This window comes from Dermacentor silvarum, chromosome 2 (genome assembly GCF_013339745.2).
Source record: "Dermacentor silvarum isolate Dsil-2018 chromosome 2, BIME_Dsil_1.4, whole genome shotgun sequence".
NCBI lineage: Eukaryota > Metazoa > Arthropoda > Arachnida > Ixodida > Ixodidae > Dermacentor > Dermacentor silvarum.
The window spans coordinates 99,347,736-99,374,260 of NC_051155.1; the positions used below are offsets into that span (position 1 = coordinate 99,347,736).

Here is a 26,525-nt window from a genome sequence, read left to right on the forward strand (position 1 = left end):
ACGTAGTTACGAAAGTCCGCGGCCAACGCGGTGTTATGCGCAGCGGTAAGTGCAAGAATACAGGCTTTAAAGAAACAAATAGGTTTGAAGTGTTCCGCGCTGCTGTCATTCACGTACGATTTCAACTGATGGCTGTGGCGATGCGGACTCCGCCGCTTCGTTTCGGTTGGACGCTAGCGCCGTTCTTGCTCTTTTGCATCGCACATTTGCGGCGCACCTCGCTCACCGAGCTCCGAAAGTAGTCCTAATTAACCGATGTGCGGCCAAATAAGTCTGAATTAACGAGAGTTTGATTGCATTGAATAATGCATATATTGGCCGGGAGCACGCACCTTGTTGAGAAGCGTGCTCGCTGCCGCCCTTGTCGGTGAGATTTTCCCGCGGAAGCCGCATTATAACCAGTATTTCGTCTCACACGGCTCCACTGTAAGCGGTATGCATATACATGGAATTCTATGGAAGGGTAAACGGGAGTCGGAAAAGGCCACGTTGTAGCCAGTTCTGCACTACAAACGGTTACGTCATAAGTGGTCTATACTGTAGTAAGAGTGTGCAGATATTTGAAGTTTCAAATATAAATCTCATAATTCCTTGTTGTTGAGTCATGTTCGATTTGGGATTAGGATATTCAAAATTTCTCATTATTTATCTGCTGTTGAATAGCTTAGGATGCGAACAATAATTAGGGCCTAGCAAATGAAAAAAGTGCAAGGCCACCTCAAATATTTGTTATTCCATCAATTGAAAGTTCTGAATCAATATTGTCCCGATACACAATGCTCAGGGGCTTTATTGTGGAAGCAGCTGCACCGCGCTGTACCTGGGAGAAGATACCAGAGAGGCGCAAGAATAAGAATGTCTTCTTCACTTGATGCCTTACAGAATCTCAAGCAGCCCGGTCGTCATCTTTGTCGGTGCTAGGGTGCACGTGTGCACGAATAGCGACGTGGCAATATTCACAAGCAACTGTCCCAAAGATAAAGTGTACAGAAGCGTTCTTTTTTTTCTTTTTTTCATGATATACTGTCATATTTACCAAATCAAGGATATTTTTTCCTCAAGGCTGAGTGCATGATAGTTACACCAACTTAGAGGAAATCTACTTTAGTGATCATCACTACATGCACACTAATGGGTTTTGTGTATTTTTCTCTGCTTTTTAAAAGAAGGATGCAATATTAGAAGACATTTCTTTTTTAAAATCCCTATTCTATTTAAAAAAATTGAAAATTTAACCACAGCTATTGCACAGAAATTCAACGCACATATAGCTTCTGAAGAAAGTAAAAGCCTAGTGCAAACCTTTTTAAGGTCACTAGTGTCCCAGTGAGCTTCTTGCACCTCCTAAGTGCATTTTCTAGCCTTTCTGGTTCTTCCTTGAGAAATCTGCAATGAATACAGAGACGCAAGAAGGCAAATCAACATTGTTGCACAGTGATAATGAATTCTTGCGAATTGGAAAGTACTGCCATTCACTACAAGCACTTCCCTCTAGCTTCATCTCTAGGATGAAATGCTGCTTACATGGTGCTCAGAAACTGCCTATATTATAATGCGTAGCTCTCTAAAGAAATTGCAAACAGTGCACAGTTTTCATTTAGTCATGTGTCAACTGAGTGCAGCCAGTGGTATCTTAGAATTAGGCACATGAGCCTTGTTGGCATAAAAACATTTCTTGTTGCTGGTCTGCTGTTCTTGTGTTTATATGGAAGAGTTTCTTAGAAACAACCCGTGAGAAACAGCTCTTTGCACAAGAATTTCATGCTCATCTAACACATCTACAATGATTGCTGATTTGCTGTTCGCTGCACCAAATTCAATGCGGAATTACTTTTCATAACAAAAGATACGGAAAAGGAAAAGTGTACAAGAAGCTTTCTGGCAAAATGCATTAGCATATAGTACAGTTAAACCTCGGTAGAACGAACTTCAATATAAAGAAACTTACGATATAACGAAGTATGGACCTTTTAACTTCTTGTCCCTAGAACACCATGAATTTGGAATCCCAATACACATAAAAGGAATGTGTTCATACACAATTTCAATGTAACGAAATTTCGCTACTGACGTGAAGGAATACCGAAGCAATAAATGACAACTGCTGCGGGCAGATGGTCACATTGTTGAAAAACACTCGGTTGCGTGCTAACGCACCTCTCAAATGGCCCGCCGCATGTCAGAAAGTGGCCACCAAAACGGAGCAGCGCGGCAACAAAACCCTCTTGCCACTATGTTCTGTATAAATACCAAGTGCTAAAAAGTCCAATTGCACCCCTCTATGCTGTGGGTGCGAGGAAAAGCGTGCGAGGATGGTGGCAATTGATGGGCGCCTGATTCATGCGTGAGCTGGGGGGGGGCAGGTGAGCACGCGTATCCTCTCCTCGCCCGGCCATGGCTGTGTATGGCCGTCAGCCCAGTGCTTCCGTGGCCCACAAGCCCTATCTTAGAGGTAACCTGTGGCTATAAAGGCGGACAACTTTCTGTGGCTATGAAGGGAAAGCTACGGGCGCATTTGACAACGCTTTTGGCTGCTCGGAACAGACTCTGAATCGACACAGCTTCCACGTGCGGCGGTTTCGCATTTTCCCAGACACGGAAGAGAGCAGCCACAAGATAAGCACTCATTTACACTCAGTGGTGTGTTCTGTTTTACTTAATTGTTACTAATAAGATGTTTATGTTTTCTCTTCCCCAGCCTAAACTAACATGGATTAAAACGTGCGACACTTTTCAGAAGTGCTCTCTCTTGTGCGCGCTTTTGTTTCCGTAGCAAATTTCTCTTCTTAGCCACAGAAAGTTGTCTGGGAGTATAGTGCAAAGACAAGATGGCATTGGTTTCATGTACACTATCTTCTCATGCGTTTAGTGCAGGAGGTCATGCAATCCTGAGTTTCAGAGACGCATTGAAATGAGAGGCAGACGAAGTGTTCACTCCCCTTTGCCTGCGCTCTTCATAATAACGTCATCCCACTGCGGGCAACACTATAAGCCATGGTGATGGAGTGGACGTGAAAGCTTTGCTGGCTTCACCTTGTACCGCTCGGGTAAAGATATCATCGACACGACATAAAAAATTGTCTTTGGTTGCCGACTCGCAAATTCAACAAAGTAAACATTTTTTCTCATTTAAATTTGTATTTTACAATTGACCGATAATTAGGAAAATTTTACGGCCCCTTCCGTGTAAGAAAAATGTTGGCAACCGTAGTTAGTTACATACAGGCAAGAATTTCAATATAATGAAGTAAAGGGCTGATTTTACTGACTTTATTATATTGAAGTTTAATTGTACTGTGCATTAAGGTGAACTTAGAGTTGGACATAAGCTTTTCTCATAGTCCCTTGAGATTGTAAAAACAGATGCTAATAATTATTTATATAATGAATAAAAGCTGTGACAGGCTATATACAAACTGGCATCTCCCAATACCACTAAGCCGAAATTTGTGTTAAAATTATGAATTCTGCTTTTGTTTTGATACCACAACTAAAAGAAATGGCAAAACGTCTGATAGCTAAATTCTACAATACTGTATTCCCAATCGGTAAGCACTGCATTTTCTTTCTCCAAAGCCTAGTTGCTCACTGCATTATTCATTCAAGAAAGTTTGAATGAACGTTGGTGAAAAGCAACAGCTTTAGATGCTGCTGAATTCATTTTGGAAACCATTCCTTACAATTACTAAAACAAGCTTTTTGTGATGTGAGACAAAAACACGTACAGGAAAATTTCAAGAATATATGGACACTCACTTTTCTTCTCTGACAACAACTTCCATTTCTGCTCCCATGACTGATTTCAAGCTTTCTTGTAGATTTGGAAACCGCGCTGGAAAGTGGAAAGAACACAAATGATTCACGAAAGAACAGCTAAGTGAAGACCACATATTCATGCAAGCACTCAAATAAAAAAATCACATCTACACGAGTTTAACGTAATCCAATCAAATTTAATGCAAGACAATGCAATCCAGTTCATTCTGTCATGTTGACACCATCCACATGATTCATTTCTGAAACAACATGATTGGTTTCTCTGAAATATATTCAGTCGAACAATGATTCTAAGGCCTTGTGAAGTGCCAAAATAAGAAAGTTTTCACACAATGGGTAATGTAAACATAAGTGCAGCAGCACACCTAGGATCTCTGCCAGGGGGGGGGGTTGACAGTTTGCCAATAGCATCTAAACAGCACTAATTTCGATTTCTTCACTGGAAATTGTCAAAAAATGCGCTTTTTGCGAGTGTGCAGATGATTGCGCGTCTTATCTTAGTTGCAGTACTCAAATGCGTAAGGAAAGGGGTTAAACAAAAGGGGTTAAGTCGGCCTCAGGGGGGGGGGGGTTACAACCCCCGAATTCCCCCCCCCGTCGGTGCGCCACTGCATAAGTGACAAGTAGCAGCTTGCTTTTTAGAGTAAGAATTTAATGTTTTGCGAGTTTTTCCATTTTTTGTCAATGAACAGGAAAACTAGTTAAGAAATTGAGCTTATTGCTTTAGGTACAACGCAAACTCAGACAATTTAAATGGGCCCAATAGTTTCTCCAAACTGCAATTTAGTCCAAATAGGACAAGTTTAGACTAATAGACTTGATCATTTTGTTTTATGATGTATACCAGTTGAATAGAATACGGTAAACAATTTTTACGACGTTGAAGCATGCACATGTAATGTCTATGCTTCAAAAAATGTGCTTACGTAAGCTGCATGAATGCTTTATCACCACCAAAGACAAAAGAATTGAAAGTTTGGTTAGTTCATGCTGATTGATACTTTTCGGCACAAGTGACCTAGACCTTGACAGTTAAAAATCAACATCTTTGCCACACTGTGTGAAAAGTCGCAGCTATCAGAGTGTCTACAACTTTGGTATTTTGAAATTCACAAATGTTTTCCATGTTTTTACCGACTGTACTTATGAAAATTTCACAGTAGACTTATGACACTGGTGCTTCAAGTGCAATAGAGAAATGGCAGTTTATAGCTTGCCAAGTCACTATAGCAGTTCATAATCTTCAACTACTACCAGTACGCTATAAATTATGTACCGTATTTATTTGAATCTAGGTTGATAGTTTTTTTTTTGTTTTTTTTTTCAGATAATCAAATACGAAACTAGAGGGTTGGCTTAGATTCCAGGATTTTGGAAAACGCGCCAGTTTTCAACTGAAACTGCTAAATATAGTGCATAGTTAGCGCCATCTAGAAAAGTCAGTATCGCAGCGGCTACTAGCCATGCCAGTAGCCAACCGAAATATACGAGCGACGTCGCCATTTTGACCTGTCTCATATCGGCAGTATTGGTATGGTGCCTATATTCTAGGCACTGTAGTATCGGTATGGTGTAGCACCGGCGTGGCGTTATCGTAATGACACCAAACAGGCAATGCCACTATAGTGCCGCTTTCTAACAAACAGTTGTGCTAGCCGCAGAGGCATCGTCAAACGTTGAAGCCGGGCGGGACTTCGGCATCGATGAGAAAAACTTTCGTCGTTGGAGGAGGCAACGGGAGATGCTTTTTGCGTGCGCCGCAAGGAGGATGACATTTACCCAGAAACTTTGATCGTGTGCTCCTTCAAAAAGTACAGCATCTCTAATGCACTTGATGGTACTGAATATAGTGCACTGTTTGAAAATGACAGCAATAAGGAAGATTGCAACAAGGCTAGCAGTGATGATGACGTAGAATGAGCTCGGCATGTTCATATTCAATAAACGCTGTTTTCATTTTGTGAACCCTGTCCTCGCTTTTTTTGTTCAGCCTACATTCGAGGTAAGTTTTTTTTTTTTTCTGGCTGCGGACTTAAGGGTGTCGGCTTGGAATCGGAGTCAGCCTAGATTCCAGTAAATGCTAGGTGGGATGCACCAACAGAGTTGACTGAATCATGCGTTCATTACATTCCATCCGCTCGTCAAATCTCGCACTCACAAAACCAGCAAAAGACGCCATTATTTGCGGATTACGTAGGCTCAGTTGAACACGTTCTTCTGGCATACCACTAGTTTCATCAAAGCTCTGGTACTGCAACTCAGGTGAAAATTCCGTCATTTCTCTGAATTTTTCGGGATTGACTAATTCCCTGAAAATTCCAGTTCTTCGAGGTTTTCCCTGATGGTAGGCACTCTGTGTTATGCTCTGACAACTATAGAGGCACTGCAGAAGGCAATGCTACATTGGCCGACTGGACAGTCACAAACTTACCTTTCAGGTCTGCTACTGTTTTGCTGGCCCTGCTGAGAACTAGAGCCATGCTTTCCACGTTGCTCATGTTTACTCGGCACCTGCGGTTGATCACGTTGCCCCTGAGCTCCTCCACTTGACTCTCCAAGTCACTGCAACAAATTCGATGCCACATCACCACAGACCCTTTAACCCACTAAAGGAATAACCACAGTCTGTCATTCGGTCACTTAAAGAAAAATGAGGAAACAGGCGAACTTTTTAGCTGAGTGGCTAGGATGCAACGAGAATTCTAAGATAAATGTCAGCATCATACTTGAATGTACCGTATTTACTCGAATCTAATGCGCACTTTTTTTCCTATAAAACTGGTTGCGTGTGCGTTAAGAATCGAGTACAACCCTAAATCTGCGTTACCATATAGCCGTCGGCATTTCAAAATAGCCGCCTCGCACGCACTTCGAGCATCGCTACACTACGGCGTTAGCTACACTCTAGCCTATAGCTGCCGTAGCTTCCTCCATGTGCAGCAGTACACATGCTTAGGCAATAGTCTACCATAGACGAGGCAACCTAAAGTTTGCCCGCGCGGCACCAGCCCCGCCCACTCCCCTGGCAGAAGGATGGAAGTGTCGAAGGTCGCCACCGGGCCAGCGCGCGCCCGTGTTCTCTACGGCACAAGCGATCGCGTGCGTTGTTTTTGTGACGGCGAGCGCGACCTCATCAACCAGGAAAGGTGGCACGCAATACTGCGGTGTCGTTGATTGCCACAAGGGACCTCGAAAAGTTGAAAGCCGCCCGTGAAGTTCTACAGAATTCCGGGGAGGTGGCATGAGGAGGACAGACGACAAGCACGGATAACTGCAGTGCGCCTAGTCAAGTAAGTCACGTACTTTCCCATTCGCGTGCAATATCACGGCTGCTCGATAAAAACGCAATAGTAATGTGCCTGTATTTAGCGCATGGCCATTTGTTTAGACGTGTCGCGTAGTTGAATCGTACAGTGACATCCGCCGTGTTAGCTTAGCGGTAAATGCATACGTGTAGCGCCACTAGGCTCGACGATGCGAGCTCGATTCCCGGCCACGGCGGCCGTATTTCGATGGGGCGAAATGCAAGAATACAGTTCTTACCATGTACTTTGATTTTTGTGCACGTTAAAGAACCCCCGATGGTCAAATTTATTCCTGAGACCCTCCATTACAGCGTGCCTCATAATGATATTGTGCTTTTGGCATGTAAAACCTACGAATTTAATTGATTGTACTGTTCGTTCACTCGCGATAGGCAGAGACTGGCTCAAGATAATTATATCCTTTTTCCAAACGCTGCAGCTTAAATTCCTAGTTGTACAGGCAACAAAACGGGCCGCATGTTACTTGTCTTTTTGTGTGGTGGCAATCCGTATTTAATGCAAGCTGCAGTCATCGCATGGGTCGGTAAGCGGCAGATCGCAAAGCAGCTGCCCGAGACGCGCGCGTTATGTTTGTTGCTTGGCCATGCTTTCTGGGTTCACAATATCCAAGCATGCTTTAAGCTAATTGCCACCTTGCACATCCTTCCTGCTTCACTCTTCATGCCAAGAATATTCGTTTCGTATAATAGCCGGCCATCGGTGTGAGCTTAGTTTTGCTGTGACGATCCACCTCGGTGATACGATCGCCTTGGCCCTATCTTGAAAGCGATCTGCGACGGGGGAAAGTCCACCGCCCACTTCGTTTTTGCGTTGAAGCGAGAGGCATGCTGGCACGAAGATCAATTCGGTCGCCGCCCTTTGTCACTCTAGCGTTTTGACAGCGAGTTTCCGCGGCCAACGAGCGAGATGTGTTCATGTTTGTTGGTGCGCGCGTCACACCAAGCTTGTTAATTTATTTATGTTTTCAAGTTTATATGGCCGATAAAAGTTCTATTGTTACTTCGTATAGCGGTCTACTAATTTGTTATTGCAATCGAAGGTTTGCCTTTCGGGCGAAACTGCAACTTTTTTTATTCATCGCAATTTTAGTGCATCAGGAGTAAATTTTCGCTTTTCCAAATGAAAAAAAGTTGTATTTCTGTATGAAAGTATGAGATGCGCGGTACCATAAAGGGCTTTTCTTTATTCTTTTTTTGTTAACGGAAAATGGGTGCGCGTTACAATCGAGGGCGCGTTAGAATCGAGTGAATACGGTATACGAGCGTATGCTCCTATACTTCATGAAGTATCTTGAATTCATTGCGTTGTTGCTGCTTAAAAGTATTAACATCATGCTCTTAGTTTATTACTAAGCGAATGTTTACTGCAACTTATATGGCTGATAAAACTACAAACCTTACTTCGTGTAGTTGTGTAATGCTTTGCTGTCATTATCAATGCTCTGCCTTTCAGGCTAAACTTTCTTCGTGAGCTGAACAACTACCATGAACAAAACTGGTGAATGCTGAATGTGAATGTTTTCTTTCTCGCTGTTTTAACACTATGAGCCTATTCTAAACCATATCAAATGTTATTAAATCCACCAAAGAATACATTCACAAAAAAGCGCAGGTTCGATTATCTGATTTCACGAGCCCCGCAAGTAGAATCTGTCGGAAAGAAAGAGCTGTCCAATGTCAATGTCAGATGTGCAGAAGAAGAAATATTCATTATTGCTTTATAATAGAAACAAGCTAGGGCTTCATTTCACTAGATCTTACATCCATATGTGTAAACTATTCCTTAATTAGGGAATTAAAATGCCATCTCTTACGACAGGTCCTTCTCCAGCCGTGTCACATCTTGTCTGTAGAGGTCTTCTTCTCTAGACACCCGAAGTCGTTCTGCACAAACCTGGTCTTCACCCACTTGAACGGCAGCCAGCATGACCTGAAGTAAAAAAAAAAAAAAAAAGGTATGCCACTGTCGATCTTGTTAGCACTACAAAAATATAAATGGCCATTTAGGCAGAACCTTAGTGCCACTGTCAAAAGCAGTCGCTGTTTCTCCTCTTGAGTTGTACTGTTTTGATGCCTCATTACTACAACTCATTCATCACTATGATTGTTGATTATGTTTGCATAGTAATTACCTTATACATAGCTCAAAGACAGGTGGGGAAAGAGCTTCTGCTGTTAATTGTGGCATCAATGCTGTTCTTGTGGCATCGAGTGCTAGTGGTTATTAAAGCGAAGCTTTCTTGCGGAGTTCGAGGCACTTTTTGTATGTATCTGGCCTCTAAACGCCGAACACGTTTAACAGGATGATACTGCCGTCTAGGAATGGTGCAGTGAAGAAGTAGTTTATGAGTTTCCAACGTAGAGTTTCATTCAATAATTACTAGAGGGAACTTTTGTGCTAGTGTCTAGGTGAGCTGCAAGCCAAGTGATTCAGCCAGCTAACGAATGATGGTTAGTATACGAATTTGCATAAACCACCTTCTTTCGGTTTCAAATGACTTTGTAACCTTGCAAACTCATCTGTACGATGTTCTAAATAATTAAATAAACATTTATAAAGAATGTGTGGGCAGCTTGCACTAGTGGTGCAAGGCTGGAGTAAACAGCGGACTTAGCTTCTTTCAGGTTTTACTACGCCTGGCTAAGTTTTGCTAGAAAATGCTTAGTGCTACTAGGCACGGTATTCCGAATCGGCTCGCCGGCGACGCGCAAATTCTTGCTTGGCCGCGCAATGTGTTTCAAGATGGGCGGCGGCTTCTTCGAGTGTCCGGATCTTCTTTGGTCGTCCCATGTAAAGGCTACATGTACTCGCCACAGAGTCAATGAGAGTTCTGCCACCATCGCGGCGGCTCCGAGCTTTACCTCCCCGGTGACGTAACGGTCAAGCTGTACCTCCACACTTGCCTGATGTGGCGGTTGCCGAGCCGCCGCCAGAGACACCTGCTTCAGTCAGGGACACCGCGCGCATTTGGCACGAACGCGGAGAAACGTGGACGGCGTCGGCAGCAGCTGTGCACGTTGTGTCGTTGGTGCTGCTACAATTTCTTTCTCTCTCTCTCTCGGTCTCATTTTCCCATTCTCTCCCCCTAGAGCACGCCCTGCGCGCATACTCTCCTTCCTTCTCCTTAACGTACCAGGTAAAGGCAACATGTACACGGCACGGAGAGGAGGCGAAGCACACGCCGCTCCGTGATGTGGTTGCTAGGCAACGCGCGGTGACGTCATCGCCAGGAGCAGTTTTTGTTCACACTACGCGACGCAACCAACACTTAAACAGCTCTGCTGTTAAAATTGTCCAAGGGCATGATTCACACACAGGATCTCTAGCTTACAAGCCTGATATTGAAACCATTATGCCACGGACGCATGTGTTGACAAGCGGCAGAGAACACGCTTCCTCACAGGCAAGCCACCACACTGCAATGCTTAGTGCGTTTCGATTTGGCCTCTTAGACAGGCATTACTGCTGCAATTAGTAGCGATTATGTGTGTTCGCAGAGTCTTGTTGCTGTCTGCATTTAGAAAAGTATGCATGGCTTTGAAATTTAGGCCCATTAAGACTGATAAAGCATAATAAATAAACATGCTGATCTTTAATACTGACAATTATTTACCTGGAAAACCACACTTCATACACACATGCACATGGCTCATGAGCCAGTCACACCAAGAATAATTCTCTTTACAAAGACGTCAACTGGAGTTGAGTCTGCCTGGTTTTTGCAACTTATTTCTTTCGAAACTGTTTTTAAACAATGTATCTTATGTATGTGGTATGGTAGTTCCATTTACTTCATTGTAGCATTCACACTTTTTAGACATCAACAAATACAATCGACTCTGGTAAAGTAATCAGTATTGGTTTCCTCATGACTTCGGTGCCGCCCATTGGTGTGCCTTTGAATTCATCCCAACGTTGCATGCAACATCAAACAAAGACCCTGATTTTGTAGTGATGGTGGATTGTCAGAAATTGGTTGCACTGGAATTATCGGCGCTGTTTCTGCTTTGTGAGCGTTAGCAGTTAATCCTTTATGAGTACCATTACGGGGAAACAGCGCGAAAAAAACGAGACAGGACCCTTTATGAGAAGTACACAAGTGCTAAATAAACATTTAAATAACCTCCACACAGGTCATTGAACAATTTACAGAGGCTGTGTAAGGTAGAAATTTCTGTAGTGACACCCTAGATGTGCAAATGGACAATTTAAGAGCTGAAAAACCCTATACTAGCTACCCCTGTATGTATTATCAGAGTAAATGCTGGTCAGATTTAGGATTAGATGGCACTCTATAACCAGCAGAGGATTAGATGACGTGTGAGATTGGGAAAACTGTTGGCATATCAATTAAGTGACACCAGGGCTTAAAGTCTCCCTTCAGTGGAGAGGCAGCCCTCTTAGTGCGGCGACCAGTACAGCGTGCGAACACTCACACACACTCATGTATATATATCAGTGAAGCATTGATCACAGGATGTAGCAGTGAAACAGGTCAAAGAATAGCAGCACTTTGGAAAAATACCAGGATTTTACTGACGTTTCGACCGGGGACCGACGGAGGCTATTCCATGGCCGAAACGTCCTGGTATTTGTTTTATGTGCTTCTATTCTTTGACATATATATATATATATATATATGTATATATATACACACACACACACACAAGACGAAGCGTTTCGCGCCAGACCCAAAGGCATATCATTCAATATAGAAAAAAAAAAGAATGTTATGGTATATCTTTTTACTGACGTTTCGGCCGGCGGAGCGGCCATCGTTGGCCTTACAGTCCTCCAGACGAAACATCAGTAAAAAGATATGCCATAATGTTCGTCTTTTTTTTTTAAGTATAGTCAAACCTCGAAATAACCAACCTCGATTTGACGAAATTCGTGATGTAGCGAACTATTTTCATGTCTCGATCTTGGTTTCATTGAAAACTGTGGGGTTTTTTTTGTTGTGATTTAATAAAGTAATTTCGTGACATGGTTTCAATTTAAAAGACCCCTGAAACGGTTTGGACAAATTTTGTAGACACGTAGGATACAGCTACAGTAAACCAGTGGCACCACTATTTGTGTGAAGCGCCTCATATTAAGAGAGCTACGGACGATTACAGGTTACCCACCTCCACAGTCATGCTTTTTCTCCTCAACTCGTTCGCCGAGATATTGGGGCTAAGCTCCACCTTCACTGACTCTGGGTTAATGAAAATTACGGTCACTGACCAAGTCAAAAAAGTGTTTTGACGTTTCGGAGCCTGTACAGGTTCCTTGTTCACAATGCAGCGGACGTAGCATCGTTGTCCAGTTAAATATGCAGTATATGACGCAATGAACGGGCATAAACTTGAGGCATGTTTCCATCTGTCCTGTTAACGGTATCTGGCGTCGTCTGTATCAGCAGAGATTCTAGCAGCAGTCTCGTTGTCGGATTTTTCTCTTTAGCCATGATTGCAGCATTTTCCCAAGCGATAGAGTGCTGACTCTTGCGCACATGCTCAGCCAGTGCGTTGTACACGTGGCGGTGATTTTGAACATCGCGCTTGTGCTCTTTCAGTCGTCGAATGAAGTTTCCTGTTTCGCCAATATAACAAAAGTTGTACTCTTGGCACGGGATCTTATAGATTAGCTCTGGGAACTTTTCGTCTTGTAAGCGGTCCTTCACGTTGACAACTTTGCTGCGGAGCTTGTTAGATGGCACATGCGCAATGCGTAAGTCATATTTTGAAAATATCCTTGAAAGCGCTTCGCTGATACCGGGTATGTAGGGAATGCTGGCCCGTTTTTGATAAGCTCGTTTCTCGGATGGCTGAGGATTCATCACCCGTTTTTGATTCTGCAAACAAAAGCAGCCGAATAGCCGTTATTGGACAGTTCTTGGCGTACTGTAAGAAGTTCTCTTTGGAGTTCTTCTTCACTGGAGCATAAGTGGGTGGCCCGATGGATCAAAGATGACACGACAGAAGTCTTGTGCCCAGTTGGGTGACAGGACGCAAAGTGGAGGTAGCGACCGGTATGGGTCATTTTCCGATAAACGGAAAAGGATAGGCCGCCGTCGGAACGACGTACGAGTACGTCGAGGAAAGGCAGCTTGCCGTTTTCTTCTAGCTCCAGAGTAAATTGTATGGTAGGTTGTATGGAGTTGAGGCTTTGTAGCAACCGGTCGACGTCGAATGTGCATTACAGGAATGTGCACGGACAAGGCGTTGTTTCCAAGATTAGGCAGTTTGTTTCACTCACGACAAGAGCAGCTGCCTTCAAGACTCATCTCAGCTTCAACAAGACTTGCCGAAACGAGTGCCTCATGCCAAAATCCCTTCGTTTGAAGGCACCGGTCCATACACCATGGGGCCATAGGATCATCCGGCAAGCCGAAAAGAACCTACTGGCAGCGCGGATCCAGCAGTGCAGACAAAATCTTCGGAATTTAGAGAATGAAAAGTTCTTTGCCCGGCGCAAGTTGGAACATCTTCTCGGAGGCGAGTTTCCTGATGTTCAGCTGCACGCAAACTTCACTGCTTCTCTAAGAGAACGGAAGTGCAAGACTTCTCAGGACAGGAAACTCGAAGGGCTACGCCCGAAGATTCCAAATGATGTCAAGGAGGCTGTTGTTAACTTATCCTGCTACCAGCCAAGTCCTGCAGAATTATCAGTCCTGCACCGTGGCTTGAACTACAACACGAGTGCTGCCTCTGACCCAAAGAAGGTGATCTGTGCTGTTGAACGAGCGGTTTCTGAATTGCCGCACGAAGTACAAGATGAAGCACGTACTCGAGCAATAGGTATCCTCTCGTCGTGGCGGAAGCACAACCTGCCGATGGGCCTCTCACCCGCGGAAAAAGAAGCGATCCGTACCCTACGCAGCAACAAAAGTATCGTCGTCCTCCCAGCAGATAAGGGCAACGCCACGGTATTACTAGACCGCAGTGCATACAACGAAAAAATGCTTGACTTGCTTGAAAACGGAGGAACGTATTCCGTATTAACTAAGGACCCCACAAGCAGTATTCAAAGCAAACTGCAGAAGACGCTGTCCACTGTCTTCCTGCCAGCCTGCCCTCAGCACAAGAAGTTGTACTATCGGTTATTGTGCACCAATGGTTCAGCCCCTGCAATCTACGGTCTCCCGAAAGTGCACAAAGCAGGCGTACCTCTTCGGTCAATAGTCGACTTCACTCGTTCACCGCTCTACAAGCTATCTGGGTATCTGCACCAAGTACTCAGCCCCCTAACCGGCCACACCACAACACACGTTGAGAACGCTTCAGCATTCGTGGAAACTGTGCGTGACCTTCATCTCAGTGATGACGATGTGATGGTGTCGTTGGACGTAACCTCCCTATTTACGAGTGTTCCTATCGACTTGGCCGTCGAGACCTGCAAAGAAGCCCTTTCCAAGGACGTCAACCTTGCTGACCGGACACCCCTGGATCCTTCAGAGCTGTGTGAACTGCTTCATTTGTGCTTAAGTAACACGTACTTTACTTACAACTCTAAAATATACAAGCAGACACAGAGGACTGCTATGGGGGCATCAGTATCCGTTACAACCGCAAACCTTGTAATGGAAGCACTGGAGAAAGAAGTTCTGACAGAGTTCAAACCTGCACCGAAAGTTTTTCTGCGCTATGTGGACGACTGCTTTTGTATCCTGCACAAAGACGACGTCGACCGGTTGCTACAAAGCCTCAACTCCATACAACCTACCATACAATTTACTCTGGAGCTAGAAGAAAACGGCAAGCTGCCTTTCCTCGACGTACTCGTACATCGTTCCGACGGCGGCCTATCCTTTTCCGTTTATTGGAAAATGACCCATACCGGTCGCTACCTCCACTTTGCGTCCTGTCACCCAACTGGGCACAAGACTTCTGTCGTGTCATCTTTGATCCATCGGGCCACCCACTTATGCTCCAGTGAAGAAGAACTCCAAAGAGAACTTCTTACGGTACGCCAAGAACTGTCCAATAACGGCTATTCGGCTGCTTTTGTTCGCAGAATCGAAAAACGGGTGATGAATCCTCAGCCATCCGAGAAACGAGCTTATCAAAAACGGGCCAGCATTCCCTACATACCCGGTATCAGCGAAGCGCTTTCAAGGATATTTTCAAAATATGACTTACGCATTGCGCATGTGCCATCTAATAAGCTCCGCAGCAAAGTTGTCAACGTGAAGGACCGCTTACAAGACGAAAAGTTCCCGGGGGTAATCTATAAGATCCCGTGCCAAGAGTACAACTTTTGTTATATTGGCGAAACAGGAAACTTCATTCGACGACTGAAAGTGCACAAGCGCGATGTTCAAAATCACCGCCACGTGTACAACGCACTGGCTGAGCATGTGCGCAAGAGTCAGCACTCTATCGCTTGGGAAAATGCTGCAATCATGGCTAAAGAGAAAAATCCGACAACGAGACTGCTGCTAGAATCTCTGCTGATACAGACGACGCCAGATACAGTTAACAGGACAGATGGAAACATGCCTCAAGTTTATGCCCGTTCATTGCGTCATATACTGCATATTTAACTGGACAACGATGCTACGTCCGCTGCATTGTGAACAAGGAACCTGTACAGGCTCCGAAACGTCAAAACACTTTTTTGACTTGGTCAGTGACCGTAATTTTCATTAACCCAACATGCTACCTGACCAGACGAGCTTTCGTCGAACTCTTGACTACCTTCACTGACTCTGCGTCATGATGGGATGTCATGTCGTCTACTTGAGGTTGTCTTGGAGCCAGCGCGCGAAGACTCTCCAACCTCTCCGCCAGCCGCCTGGCAGTCGATCCAAAGCGAGAGCTATCGAAGCACTGTGAGCATTTCATTCTGTCACAACGCCAATCGTGTCCGGCATTCCGGTAACCACAGGTGAGCTGAGTGTTTTGACGATCTGGGCGAAACAAGCACCTATCTGCCTTCTCGTATCGTGCACAACAATACACGGGCCATGCATGCAGAATTTATAGTACAGTACAAAAGTGACAACTGAGCTGCTTTTATTTACCATCACAACAAGTTGAATACTGTCAATTCTGTTTGATTTCTTAATTGATTGATTTTGCTAGACATCCCAATGCAACACAGGTTCTGACAGACAGAGTAGTGAAGTGCTCTGTAGTTGTTTTGACAACCTGTGGCTCTTTGACAAGTAGCTAAATCTCAGTGCAGAAGTCTATTTGCATTCGGCTTCCATCAAAATGTGGATGCTAAAGCTAGGGAATGAAACCTTGGTATCGTGAACAGCAGCGTAACATCACATTATCACGGTGAATCTAGTTGTTACATGAACCTGGGACGACTTTGTTAGACGCGCATGCTATAAAATTTAACATGCGCAGTCGCAGTGTGAAATGAATGATACAGTTAAGCATCAAAAGAAAAGTATGAGCAAAAACCGAAATGGCATGTAGTCTGTACACAATGTGAATGAAGGATATAGATTCAGTCTAAAAGAATTTAGAAATAAAAGCTAGTGTAAATTAGGCAACGTGTCAGAACAACACCATTTAAAAGTAGCGCAAAGTGCATTCACGATGAGCGTCAAACGACTCACTCAATTTTTAGTAATGTTGTTGGTAGAGCAGGTTATGTTGAACGCTTGAGGAGACAATACTGTCACATGTAATGATGGTGGGGAACGATTAACACTGCACGAAATGTCAATTAATAATCTAGTTCCTTATTGGTCGAAAATTGTACCCAGAAGGATGTGCAATACTCATACTGCAGTGACTACGGTGAGCATAGTCAGCAGTCACTGAATCGAATCCCACTCGTCGAGTTTGTCTGCTTTTTATACATGCCTCATAGTACAATTCTGGAGCAACTGCAGTTGCTCACATACATTTGATATGAGCAGCACTACTAATGACACATGCACAATCTGATCAGACATGCCTCCTTTTCTACAGAATTGGCAACAAAACATTCAAGAAATTACAGATACCGTAGGTGCATCTAGCGCCGACTGACAACTTGATAACAGTGATAATCCAGCGCAGACAAACACAGGCAATAAGTTAAACTAGAATGCATGACAGTATGTGCCCCCCACCTTGATCTTGAGGCACGTCTCCCGAATCATTTCTCTGGCGGTGACAGCTTGACTCTGCGTCATCCGCCTCAGGTTACGCACTTCCAACCGCAGGTCCTTGGTCTGCTTTCTCAGGAGCTGCAGCTGGGAGCACGCTTCCGCGTTGAAATGAATCTCTGCACAGTACAAGGAAGGGTAGAGAAATAGAAGGCAATTGATCACAATGAACGAAATAAACGTAGCATACAGTGGTAAACATTCAGTATAACAACATAACAGCCGAGGATCAAGCTATCTGTCAGCACCTGAAATCATGTAATAATTGACAATAAATAAAGGAGTGGGTTCCAAATAAACAGGTAAATATTTACACACCCTAGTATTCTAATTTTGAACCTGTACTAGAATAAGCAAAAAATGAAGCTGTATGTGATATTACTGGCTACATGCCACAGTCTCCTCAATGGTTTCTCGTACATCACAGTCCATAAACGTCTGAAGATCACTGTAAGTGCATTCTGCAATCACACAAGTTCAGCACCGGTGTGGCAATGCAGCATTCTGCAGCACTTCAGCAAGATAACAGTGCCAAGCACATGTACTGATCGCAAATTGTGCCAGCTGTGCAATATCAGTAGAACGTTGCTGCAGAGCATGTGATCCACTCAAAGGTCAAATTCGTTCGATGAACTGTTTCTGGGTAAATTAACAATAATGAAACGCGGGACCTAATTCAGGAGTAAACATGTTGAAGGCAGCTAAAACCAGAAGATAACCCCACAAAAATGTTATTTGGGGGATATGTTGTCCTTGTTATCCTGTTAACCTTGAACTATGTCGTACCACCTCTCACAAATCCACACAGTAGTAAACTTTGCTCAGCAAACAATGTTGATATGGGCTGGCGTCATCGCAGACAACACCCTGAACCTGCTACACAGTTAGGAGTGATGCATATGTTCGGTACTAAGAACTCCCATTTGCACATATGCACAGTGCTGGATTCAACACAGTGCTATTGTCATGTTCGATCTGCTACAGAAAAAAATGCTAGTTTTTCAGCCAGCATCACACCAGCAAACAATCGCTTATAAAAGTGGCTTTCCCAGTGCTAGACTATATGTCTGCACAACTAAGCCCATAACAGGTACGTAAACGAGTGCAAAAGATGCACATTTTGGCGCCACACATTGCCTCAATGGCAATTCTCTTACTTCTCCAATTATCTACCACTTTCCAAGTTTACTGCGATGCACAAATGAGCATGATGGTTTTTGGCCGTATTTGTTTATATGTCAAAATTAAACAGTGCCTCTGAAAGGACTGCTAACGAAGAAATTTCATGACTGACAAAGTGGTGCTGTTATATAATGACAGAGAAAAATACCGCAGTGTTCATATATGACTTCCAAGATTGGGCAACTTGATGGACTGATCGCAGAGACCATGTCAAAGCTCAGCGTTATAATGGGCTGAGCAACATCGGCATTGCACAACATTGGCACTGCGGCACACCTTCTAGCACAGCAGGAATTAGGAAAAGAGCGGCAGGGGTGTGGCAGGGGCAGTATTTGACTGTAATTTCACTCATGAATTATCCAAATATTGTCATCTACCAAAAACTACTACAAGCAAAGTGCATACAGGTTTCTCAGACAACATGCCCTCCAGTTGAAATTTTTTTATAGTGCAGGACTTAAGCCTGGGGCCAACACCTTTTTGGAGTGGTTGCTCTACCATCCGAGTTCATTGGGAAGATAGTAGCCTGCAGAGCATGGCTGAATTAGTTGGCCATTCTCAAAGTGTAGGACCACTGAATATGGAAAATCAATTCTGCAGAATCCCGCACGGTGCAAAAGGTTCATCAGTTGCCATGAGGAAGCAGGGTTTCTGTTGTCAAGCTACTCTCAGGTAAACTGCAATATTTTGATTTCTAGAAACTTCCTCCACCTTGCGGAATTCCGCAGAACTGATTTGACTCTACTCATCGTTGAACATTCATAAACATTTTGTTACAAAACAATTGCCAGTTCATGCTCAATAGTGCTGCAGACACATACAATCCATACCTTCCTAAAAGATGCTACAGGCCCTTTCAAGGACAGCTCAGATATAGGAGTGGTTATAACAGTTGCACTTTAGCACTTTGCACATATCACTCTAGGTAGACTACATTTTAGTTCAGGAGAAATGTTTAGTAGGTGAATAAAAAAGAGGGGCATGCATCAACAGTGCCACAAAAGGCGGCGGAACAGGACAGCCATAAATGTGGCAACCTTGTTGCCCTTTCATAGAGTAGTACACATCATAACTCCCTCCGATGGAAACTTCTGCTTGGGTACTCTATTGGCACACATAGCACGTACACGATACCCCGAAACATTAAACCACAACTTGACATAATCGCTGACTTTGCATTTGCACCAGACATTGTTCAGTCATAGGTACATATGCAAAATTATGTACACCCTCAGTGAAAAGCAACAGCACATTTGTACGCTGTGAATGAAGAGCTTCTAAGTCGACTTCCATTAATTCGACCTAGATAGGATCAATGAAATTGATCAACTTATTCTGCAGGTCATACTAAACAAAATGCAGAAAAAACTCCACAACACACCACTGATTCATTTGGCAGTATTTGCCAGATTCTAAACACACCCCGGGATCAAACGTGCATGCTTTCTTTCTATGTGTCCAAAGTAGAAAACTAATGTAAAAATAACATTAAAGCTTCTAAAGAAAATAGAAATCTAACGCGCCCTCCATTTTTTAGTAAGAAAAATGGGTAACGGTCTAATATGTGTTGCGCAATGGCGGCGGGTTTTATAAAGTCAGCTTTGCCGCAATATAGCCATGTTGTGCAGTAAACAGTATGAACACCGCGAACGCTCTTTTGGTTTCGTTTCCGATTGCACCGACGCAGGCAATTTTTGGCCTAATTTTTGGTGGATAAAAAGGCACGCGTTGAAATCAGGGAAATACTGTAATCAGACATTGTGAGCTAAAGTTACTGCATGAAAATCTTCCTAGGGCAGGCCGGAGGTAGCCGTTTTTGACATTACATGACGTGTTCGACGCACTGACAGCTCCGCCGAGACAGATGCTGACACTATAGAAGGGTCACTATGGGGTTAGGCGAGTGCAAGCTGATTGGTCAAGTTCGAATTATCCGGTGAAGGCCAATTTTAGGATTGCAATAACGAAAGTTTATGCTCAGAGAAATGCGTGGGCCCAGCCGGGATGCCTTCAGTTGGGATCGAATTAACCGAAAGATTGAATTAACCAGAGTCAAATAAGAGAAGTTTACTGTAGTCAACATGTCCATAATTTATAGAGGTCACTGTACTTTCATCACTTATTCCAGTAGAGCCCCCAAAACCAGACTTACAATTCAGGAGCAAGCCTCAATCGAGAAGATGTCTCAAACAGTAGTCTTAATAATGTGGCCAGTATTTGTGCTACCTTCATACATCGCTGCTCGTATTTAAGTATGCTATCTAAGTTTCCGATATCAGAATAACAAACTGTGTTTGCACAGAAAGCAGCAAAATGGGAGCACGTGCCTTTTGCTGGAGATGAGGAGTGTTGCCGTGACTCAAGAGCACAACTCAGCGAGGCCGGCTTGGGTGGCGGAGCTGGCTTTGAAGGCCGACCATCTTTGTCTGCAGTGGACAACAGGAGACGTTTCCAGTGAATGTGAGCGAGATCACAGCAGCTATTCTAGGTAGAACACATCATGCTCCTTTTGTTGTCTGCTGTAGTCTTTCATCCATTTATACAACTGTGTTCCTGAACATCACAAAATGTTTACCCCTTTGAACTGCAAGACATTAAGAATGTAACATGGCAGTACAGGAAGGCTGTGAACTTGTGTGGTAAATGTATTAAATTGTCACGGCGTACTGCATTTCATGTGTATAACCTGTTCGAAGAACTTTAAGCACCAAGTGTACCACTTGGCATCACTTCTGCTCTAAGATGAGTCTTCACAGCAATACAAAGCATACTGTCATGAATGTACACCTGACTTCAACAGGGAGGAGCAGTGACAATGATTACAAAACAAAAGTGTTTCAGGAACTTCATTTTGTGGCAATGATTGTGCCACATATTGCTCTTATAAAGACGTAAATGCTGCCGTGTAGGGGAAGTCCCACGAGTTAGACAAACTGACGTCTTGTTTTCTTAGTTGTAATTATGGGCGCCGCTATATATGGTCAGGTTATACCAGTCAGGTTATAACTTAATCGGCGAAAATGCAATTTAAAGAATATTTTGAGTCAACACTGGTTTCCACCTTTCCACTTTAAATGTACAACAGTATATATTCTTGTCCGCTTGTCTGCCCATCTGGTAAAGTGCTATATGTATATTCTCCCACAATAAGGTCAACACTTTTTGTGCAGACAACTAATGCAAAGGCTTGTGCTAAGCATCTGCGTGGCTTCGTCTGACTATCCAAAAATGTGAGTATTGGAGCACTGGGTTCTCAGTGGCTATAAATGTGGAAATATATTTGGAGGTAATGCTTAATGTTGTACATAATTGAGCCTGGCATAGGTAATTTCGAAGCTGCCTCCTTTTCTGTGCCTTTAAATTGCGTCCTGCAATGTAAAGAAATTTCAGAAGCTCAAGCACAGGTTTGTGCAGTGATAACAGTGATCACCGTGATCTCCCTTTGCTCGAGTTGGGGTTTCCACGCATATACAGTATAGACCACTTATAACATAACTGCTTATAGTGCAGGACCGGATATAGCACTGTCTTTTCAGACTCCCGTTAAATTTCCCATAGCACTCTATGTATACGCATATCGCTTATAGTGCAGTTGCGGAACACGAAATACCGGTTACAGTGCAGCTGCCTGGAAGTTTGGCAGTCAACCTAGACGGCAAACGCTCCCCTCAAGCCACAAATACCATATTTATTTGAATCTAACGTGCACTATTTTTCAGATAAAACAGGTCCAAAAATTGCGTGCGCGTTAGAGTTGAGTATGACCCTAAATCTGCGTTACCATTTAGCCATCGGTATTTCAAAATGGCTGCCTCCCACGCGCGTCGAACCTAGCTACTCTCGAGCTTAGCTACCGTAGCTTCCTCCACGTGCTGCAGTACACGTGCTTAGGCAATCATCTACCGTCTATCTTCACGTTCTCTGCATCTGCTCTATCAGCATGAAGTACCGAGTTCATGATGATGCCATCATCATGAACTCGGTGATGAAGAGTTGTAACAGTAGCACTAGGATCAAGATATTTGTCCCGGAAACAAACAAACGCTCTTTCCTGTCCCAAAGCTTTTTTCCGCCTTTGGTTGCGTATTAACTTTGCGGAATAAGATGAACCAACTAGGTCGAGCAACAAGTACTGAAACAATTACCATGCTGTTTTCTACCACATTGCACAACAGCAGCATGTGAGCTTAAGAATTTATTGCATGTGAATTAAGTTAATTCAGCATAGCTCATAAGTGTAAGACAAATTCTGAAGCCATGCTGCTGCTATGAATCTTGACCAGAAGTAAATTTTTCTAAAATCCTGATTTTATTATTGCAAGATTGTTGTTGCTGAAACAACTAAAATAAATCCCAAGAAACAATGTCAGCAAAGTATTAAGTAAAATTACCTACCTGGAATTGCAGACGTTACTCCAGAGTAGTCATCTAGTGGTGGCAAGGACAGAAAAGATGACATTAAGATTGCAATAATTAAAATAAGATTTCAGATGGGAAACACATACGATGATTTCCTCTCCCCCCCCCCCCCCCCCCCAAGTAAAATAATCGAACCAGCTATGAAAACACAAATAAAATAAATAAAGGTACGCTTATGTAAGAGCTGACCCAGGTGAAAATTTCCAACTGGGATCCAACTGGGATCAGCTGGGATGAACTGGTTCCAGCTGGGATGAACTGGTTCCAGCTGGAAACCAACTGGTCCCAGTTACACACCAATTGGTCCCAGTTGGAAAGCAACTGGGTAGCAACTGGTTCCAGCTGGGATCCAACTGGAACAATTTCCAGTTATACTGGGAGTGACTGGACCCAGTTGGGATCCAACTGGAACTTTGACCAGTTGTACTGGAATCAACTGGTTCCAGTTGGATTCCAACTGGAACATTGACCAGTTGTACTGGTAGCAACTGGTTCCAGTTTGGATCCTAATGAAATGGTGACAGAAGTTTAACTGAAAGCAAGTAACATGCAGTGCTTGCTAAGACAGCAGCAGCTAGTCTATATACTTATACTGAGTAATTATGTTTGGCAGTTTGAGCAACCCTAGCAAAAATTCTAATAGAAGTTTGTAATAATTAGTCTAATACAGTTTTGTATTAGGACGTGTATAAGTTTTGTATTAGACCAATTGACGGAAATGTCTATTAGTTGTACTGATTTACCTGTAAGAACAATGGCCCTGTGTATTGTACTTATAAGTCTTACACTATCAGTGTTGCATGTCTACTAGTTTCTCCATTAGACTAATGGTTCTATTGGCCTTATGCTGATTGTTGCTGGTCTGATACAACATGTATTGCTGGATTCCGCAGCTCTTGTTTGCTGGTGAAAGTTAATTGATAAAAAATTAGACTAGCGGACCGCTTGCTTGCATGGAGAGGCACGTGTTTCTAATTAATCACTGAATAATTAAAAATTCTGCTGTACAATTGTGCAGCAGATTGCGTTCGTACGTTTGCATTAGTTTCAGCGCACTAAGCTAGAAATGGCCATCTCAGCGACATACACAAAAGCGACGTGCGCCTACATTGTCTTGCCAATTTCGCTTCACTGAACCTCGTCGCGATGAGCCGTTGAGTTGGGTCGTTAATGTTTACAGTACAGCGAATACCTCCCCACAAAAAAAAAGGGGGAAAACCGAACAACCAGTCGTAATCTGCAAGGCAGATCGCGGTGCCCGGTCAGCTTACGAACGACGGTGCAATAGCAGCAACCATATTTGTTTGCGGCTGAAGTTTCATCAGTGTCGTATTTTCTGTTGAAGTGCGCATAAAGTAAATGTTAAACTTTTAATCTAAATTGCTAACTTGATACCGCATATAAAAGGCCGTAATATTTATTAACATCAAAGAGCAGTAGCGCAGAGAAGGGAACACGGCTGGCAGGAAAGACATAAAACTGCGACCGTAGTCAGCCGTAGTTGCGCACAGCACGTGTGCAATGGCGGCTGCCATGTCAAAGCGAGGCTAGCCACCGTAGCGAGGCGTCACGCGAGGCGTGCGTGCGTGTTTGTGACTGAACGATGTGTTTTTAAGGAACCCGTGGTGTTAGCGCCTGCGCAATCTCATTCGTGCGGTAGTACATTTGGATAGTTTTTATCTGTGGCTGCTGTTGTAACTTCAAAACAACGCAAGGCAACTCTTTTACCCCTGTCCTTCGCGGCTTTGTGGATCTATCAGCAGGCATCGATGTGCAGCGTTTTCCCCGGCGCCGATTTACCATTTCGAGGTAATTATACTTCTTATTTATGATTCTATGGTAGAGTATGAAGTGTTTTCTTCTTTTTTTTTTTATCCTGATGGTGGACGTAAGTACTTCTGTACAGTGGCGTCGGGCCGATTGCTGTGTGCGTCGCAGCAATGACATGCCTGTTTCCGACAACGCTGTGCAAGATTTCTGTCTAGAGTTCTTTATATCTGCCTACTGTTTCGATGGAACACACATATCATGTTGATTTTGTGTGCTTTATAATCGTCCTGTCGTGTCATGTGGCGTAATTTTTTATTATGATAGACATTTTGAGCTAGCATATATCACACTGTCCTAAAATTAGTTTGGTAATTGCGGAGCCACATTATTCTAATGTGGAAGCAAATATTGCCAGGTTAAACGTTTAGTGGTTGAACTAGCACCCCTGTTTTTAACTGCTTCTATATGTGTATTTTTGTGCCCAGGTTTTTTTAACCACTTCCTCAAAAGGACGTCCTTTGGTTGAAGTCAACGAAAAGCTCTCAATCAAGATTGCAGGTGGCTACATCGAATGACACTTTGTAGACTGCATCAAATAAACATTTGATGATGATCCAAGCTTGTCATTCTTGCACTGGAGCCAAAAAAGAAAAATGGCCCCATTGGGTCACATTTTTACTGAACCCAGCTGCAGACCACTAGCAGACCGACCAGTCCCTACTGGGGCCAACAGGCAACTGGTCCCAACTGGGGGCCAACAGGCAACTGGTCCCAACTGGGACCCACTAGCAACTGGTCCCCACTGGGAATTCTGCCATAAGCCACTTTAACTGGTCCCAGTTGTCACCAGTTGCAATATTTTCACCTGGGGATAACAGCTTTATAAAAAATAAAATCAGAAAATGCGACAAATATAATTTTTCCAATTTTTAGAACATGAAACTGAGTTGCTGGTCTAAGCAATTAATACAATACTGCCCTTCATCAGCTTATACTACTACAATGAAGGAAACTGTAGTTATCTAACACAGTTAACTTCAGAAGCTGCAAATGGCACAATGGCCAGTCAGTTGCTAATGTCTAATTTAATTATTGAGTTTCACGTGCCAAAACCATGATCTGATTATGAAGCACGCAATAGTGGGGGACTCCGGAATAATTTGAACCACCTGGGGTTCTTTAAGGTGCACCTAAATCTAACTAAGTACACGGGTGTTTTTGCATTTCACCTCCATCGAAATGCGGCCATTGTGGCCGGGATTCGATCCCGCAACCTCGTGCTTAGCAGCCCAACACCACAGCTGCTAAGCAACCAAGGTGGGTAGTTGCTAAAGTCATATAAATACATTCACTAACAGCAGTAATAAAGAAATGCTTCCTTTAAGATCACCAGCTTTAAGTTTTAAGAATTACCAAGCAATATGGTGCCAGAAATTTATTGATTAAGTATTACTCAAGTTATTTTCACAGCTGTAAGTAAATTCGGTTTAGTGCATGCAACATTTTCAAAGCCAATTCCTTTTTGTTGAATAAAAATTTTGAGGTCTTCGCTCGAAATAGCATGTCTAAAGTTATCAATGCCATGAATCAGTGCTCCCGCATTGATGTCAGCTTTCTTGTAACTTCAAAGTGTGATGGCACTGAGCAGTCAACTTGAGATATCACCATAGACACCGTAAGATGCATGTAATAGCCACACATTAGTTTGTTTTAGCCAGAGCCGGCAAATGTTCAAGGTGCAACTACTATTCAGATAAAAATTTGAAGATAGTTTCTCTTTTCTAGCTGACTACTTCTTTCCAGAAATTAACCAGTCTGGCCTCACGGAACTTTATGGCAGCAGAAACTTGTATTAACTCGGCTGGATTAGGCCAATTAGTAGAGATGCACTGACACAGGCCTCAAGCTACAGCTTTGCTATAGCAAAGTAGACATTTAGGCGATTTGGTAAGGTT

The 26,525-nt window shown here is 43.4% G+C and overlaps 1 protein-coding gene across 13 annotated transcripts in view; it reads right to left on the minus strand.

Moving 5' to 3' along the window:
• The window catches only part of LOC119441640 (coiled-coil domain-containing protein AGAP005037-like), a 320,692-nt gene that overhangs the window by 52,857 nt on the left and 241,310 nt on the right, over positions 1 to 26,525 (minus strand). For all 13 annotated transcript variants that reach the window (XM_049661483.1, XM_049661479.1, XM_049661480.1 and 10 more), the window contains 7 exons: positions 22,777 to 22,809; positions 20,709 to 20,807; positions 17,164 to 17,318; positions 8,917 to 9,032; positions 6,209 to 6,339; positions 3,757 to 3,832; positions 1,303 to 1,386 (listed from right to left, as the gene is read on the minus strand). In XM_049661483.1, the coding sequence (XP_049517440.1) occupies positions 1,303 to 1,386; positions 3,757 to 3,832; positions 6,209 to 6,339; positions 8,917 to 9,032; positions 17,164 to 17,318; positions 20,709 to 20,807; positions 22,777 to 22,809 (694 nt within the window). The remainder of the gene's footprint in view (positions 1 to 1,302; positions 1,387 to 3,756; positions 3,833 to 6,208; positions 6,340 to 8,916; positions 9,033 to 17,163; positions 17,319 to 20,708; positions 20,808 to 22,776; positions 22,810 to 26,525) is intronic.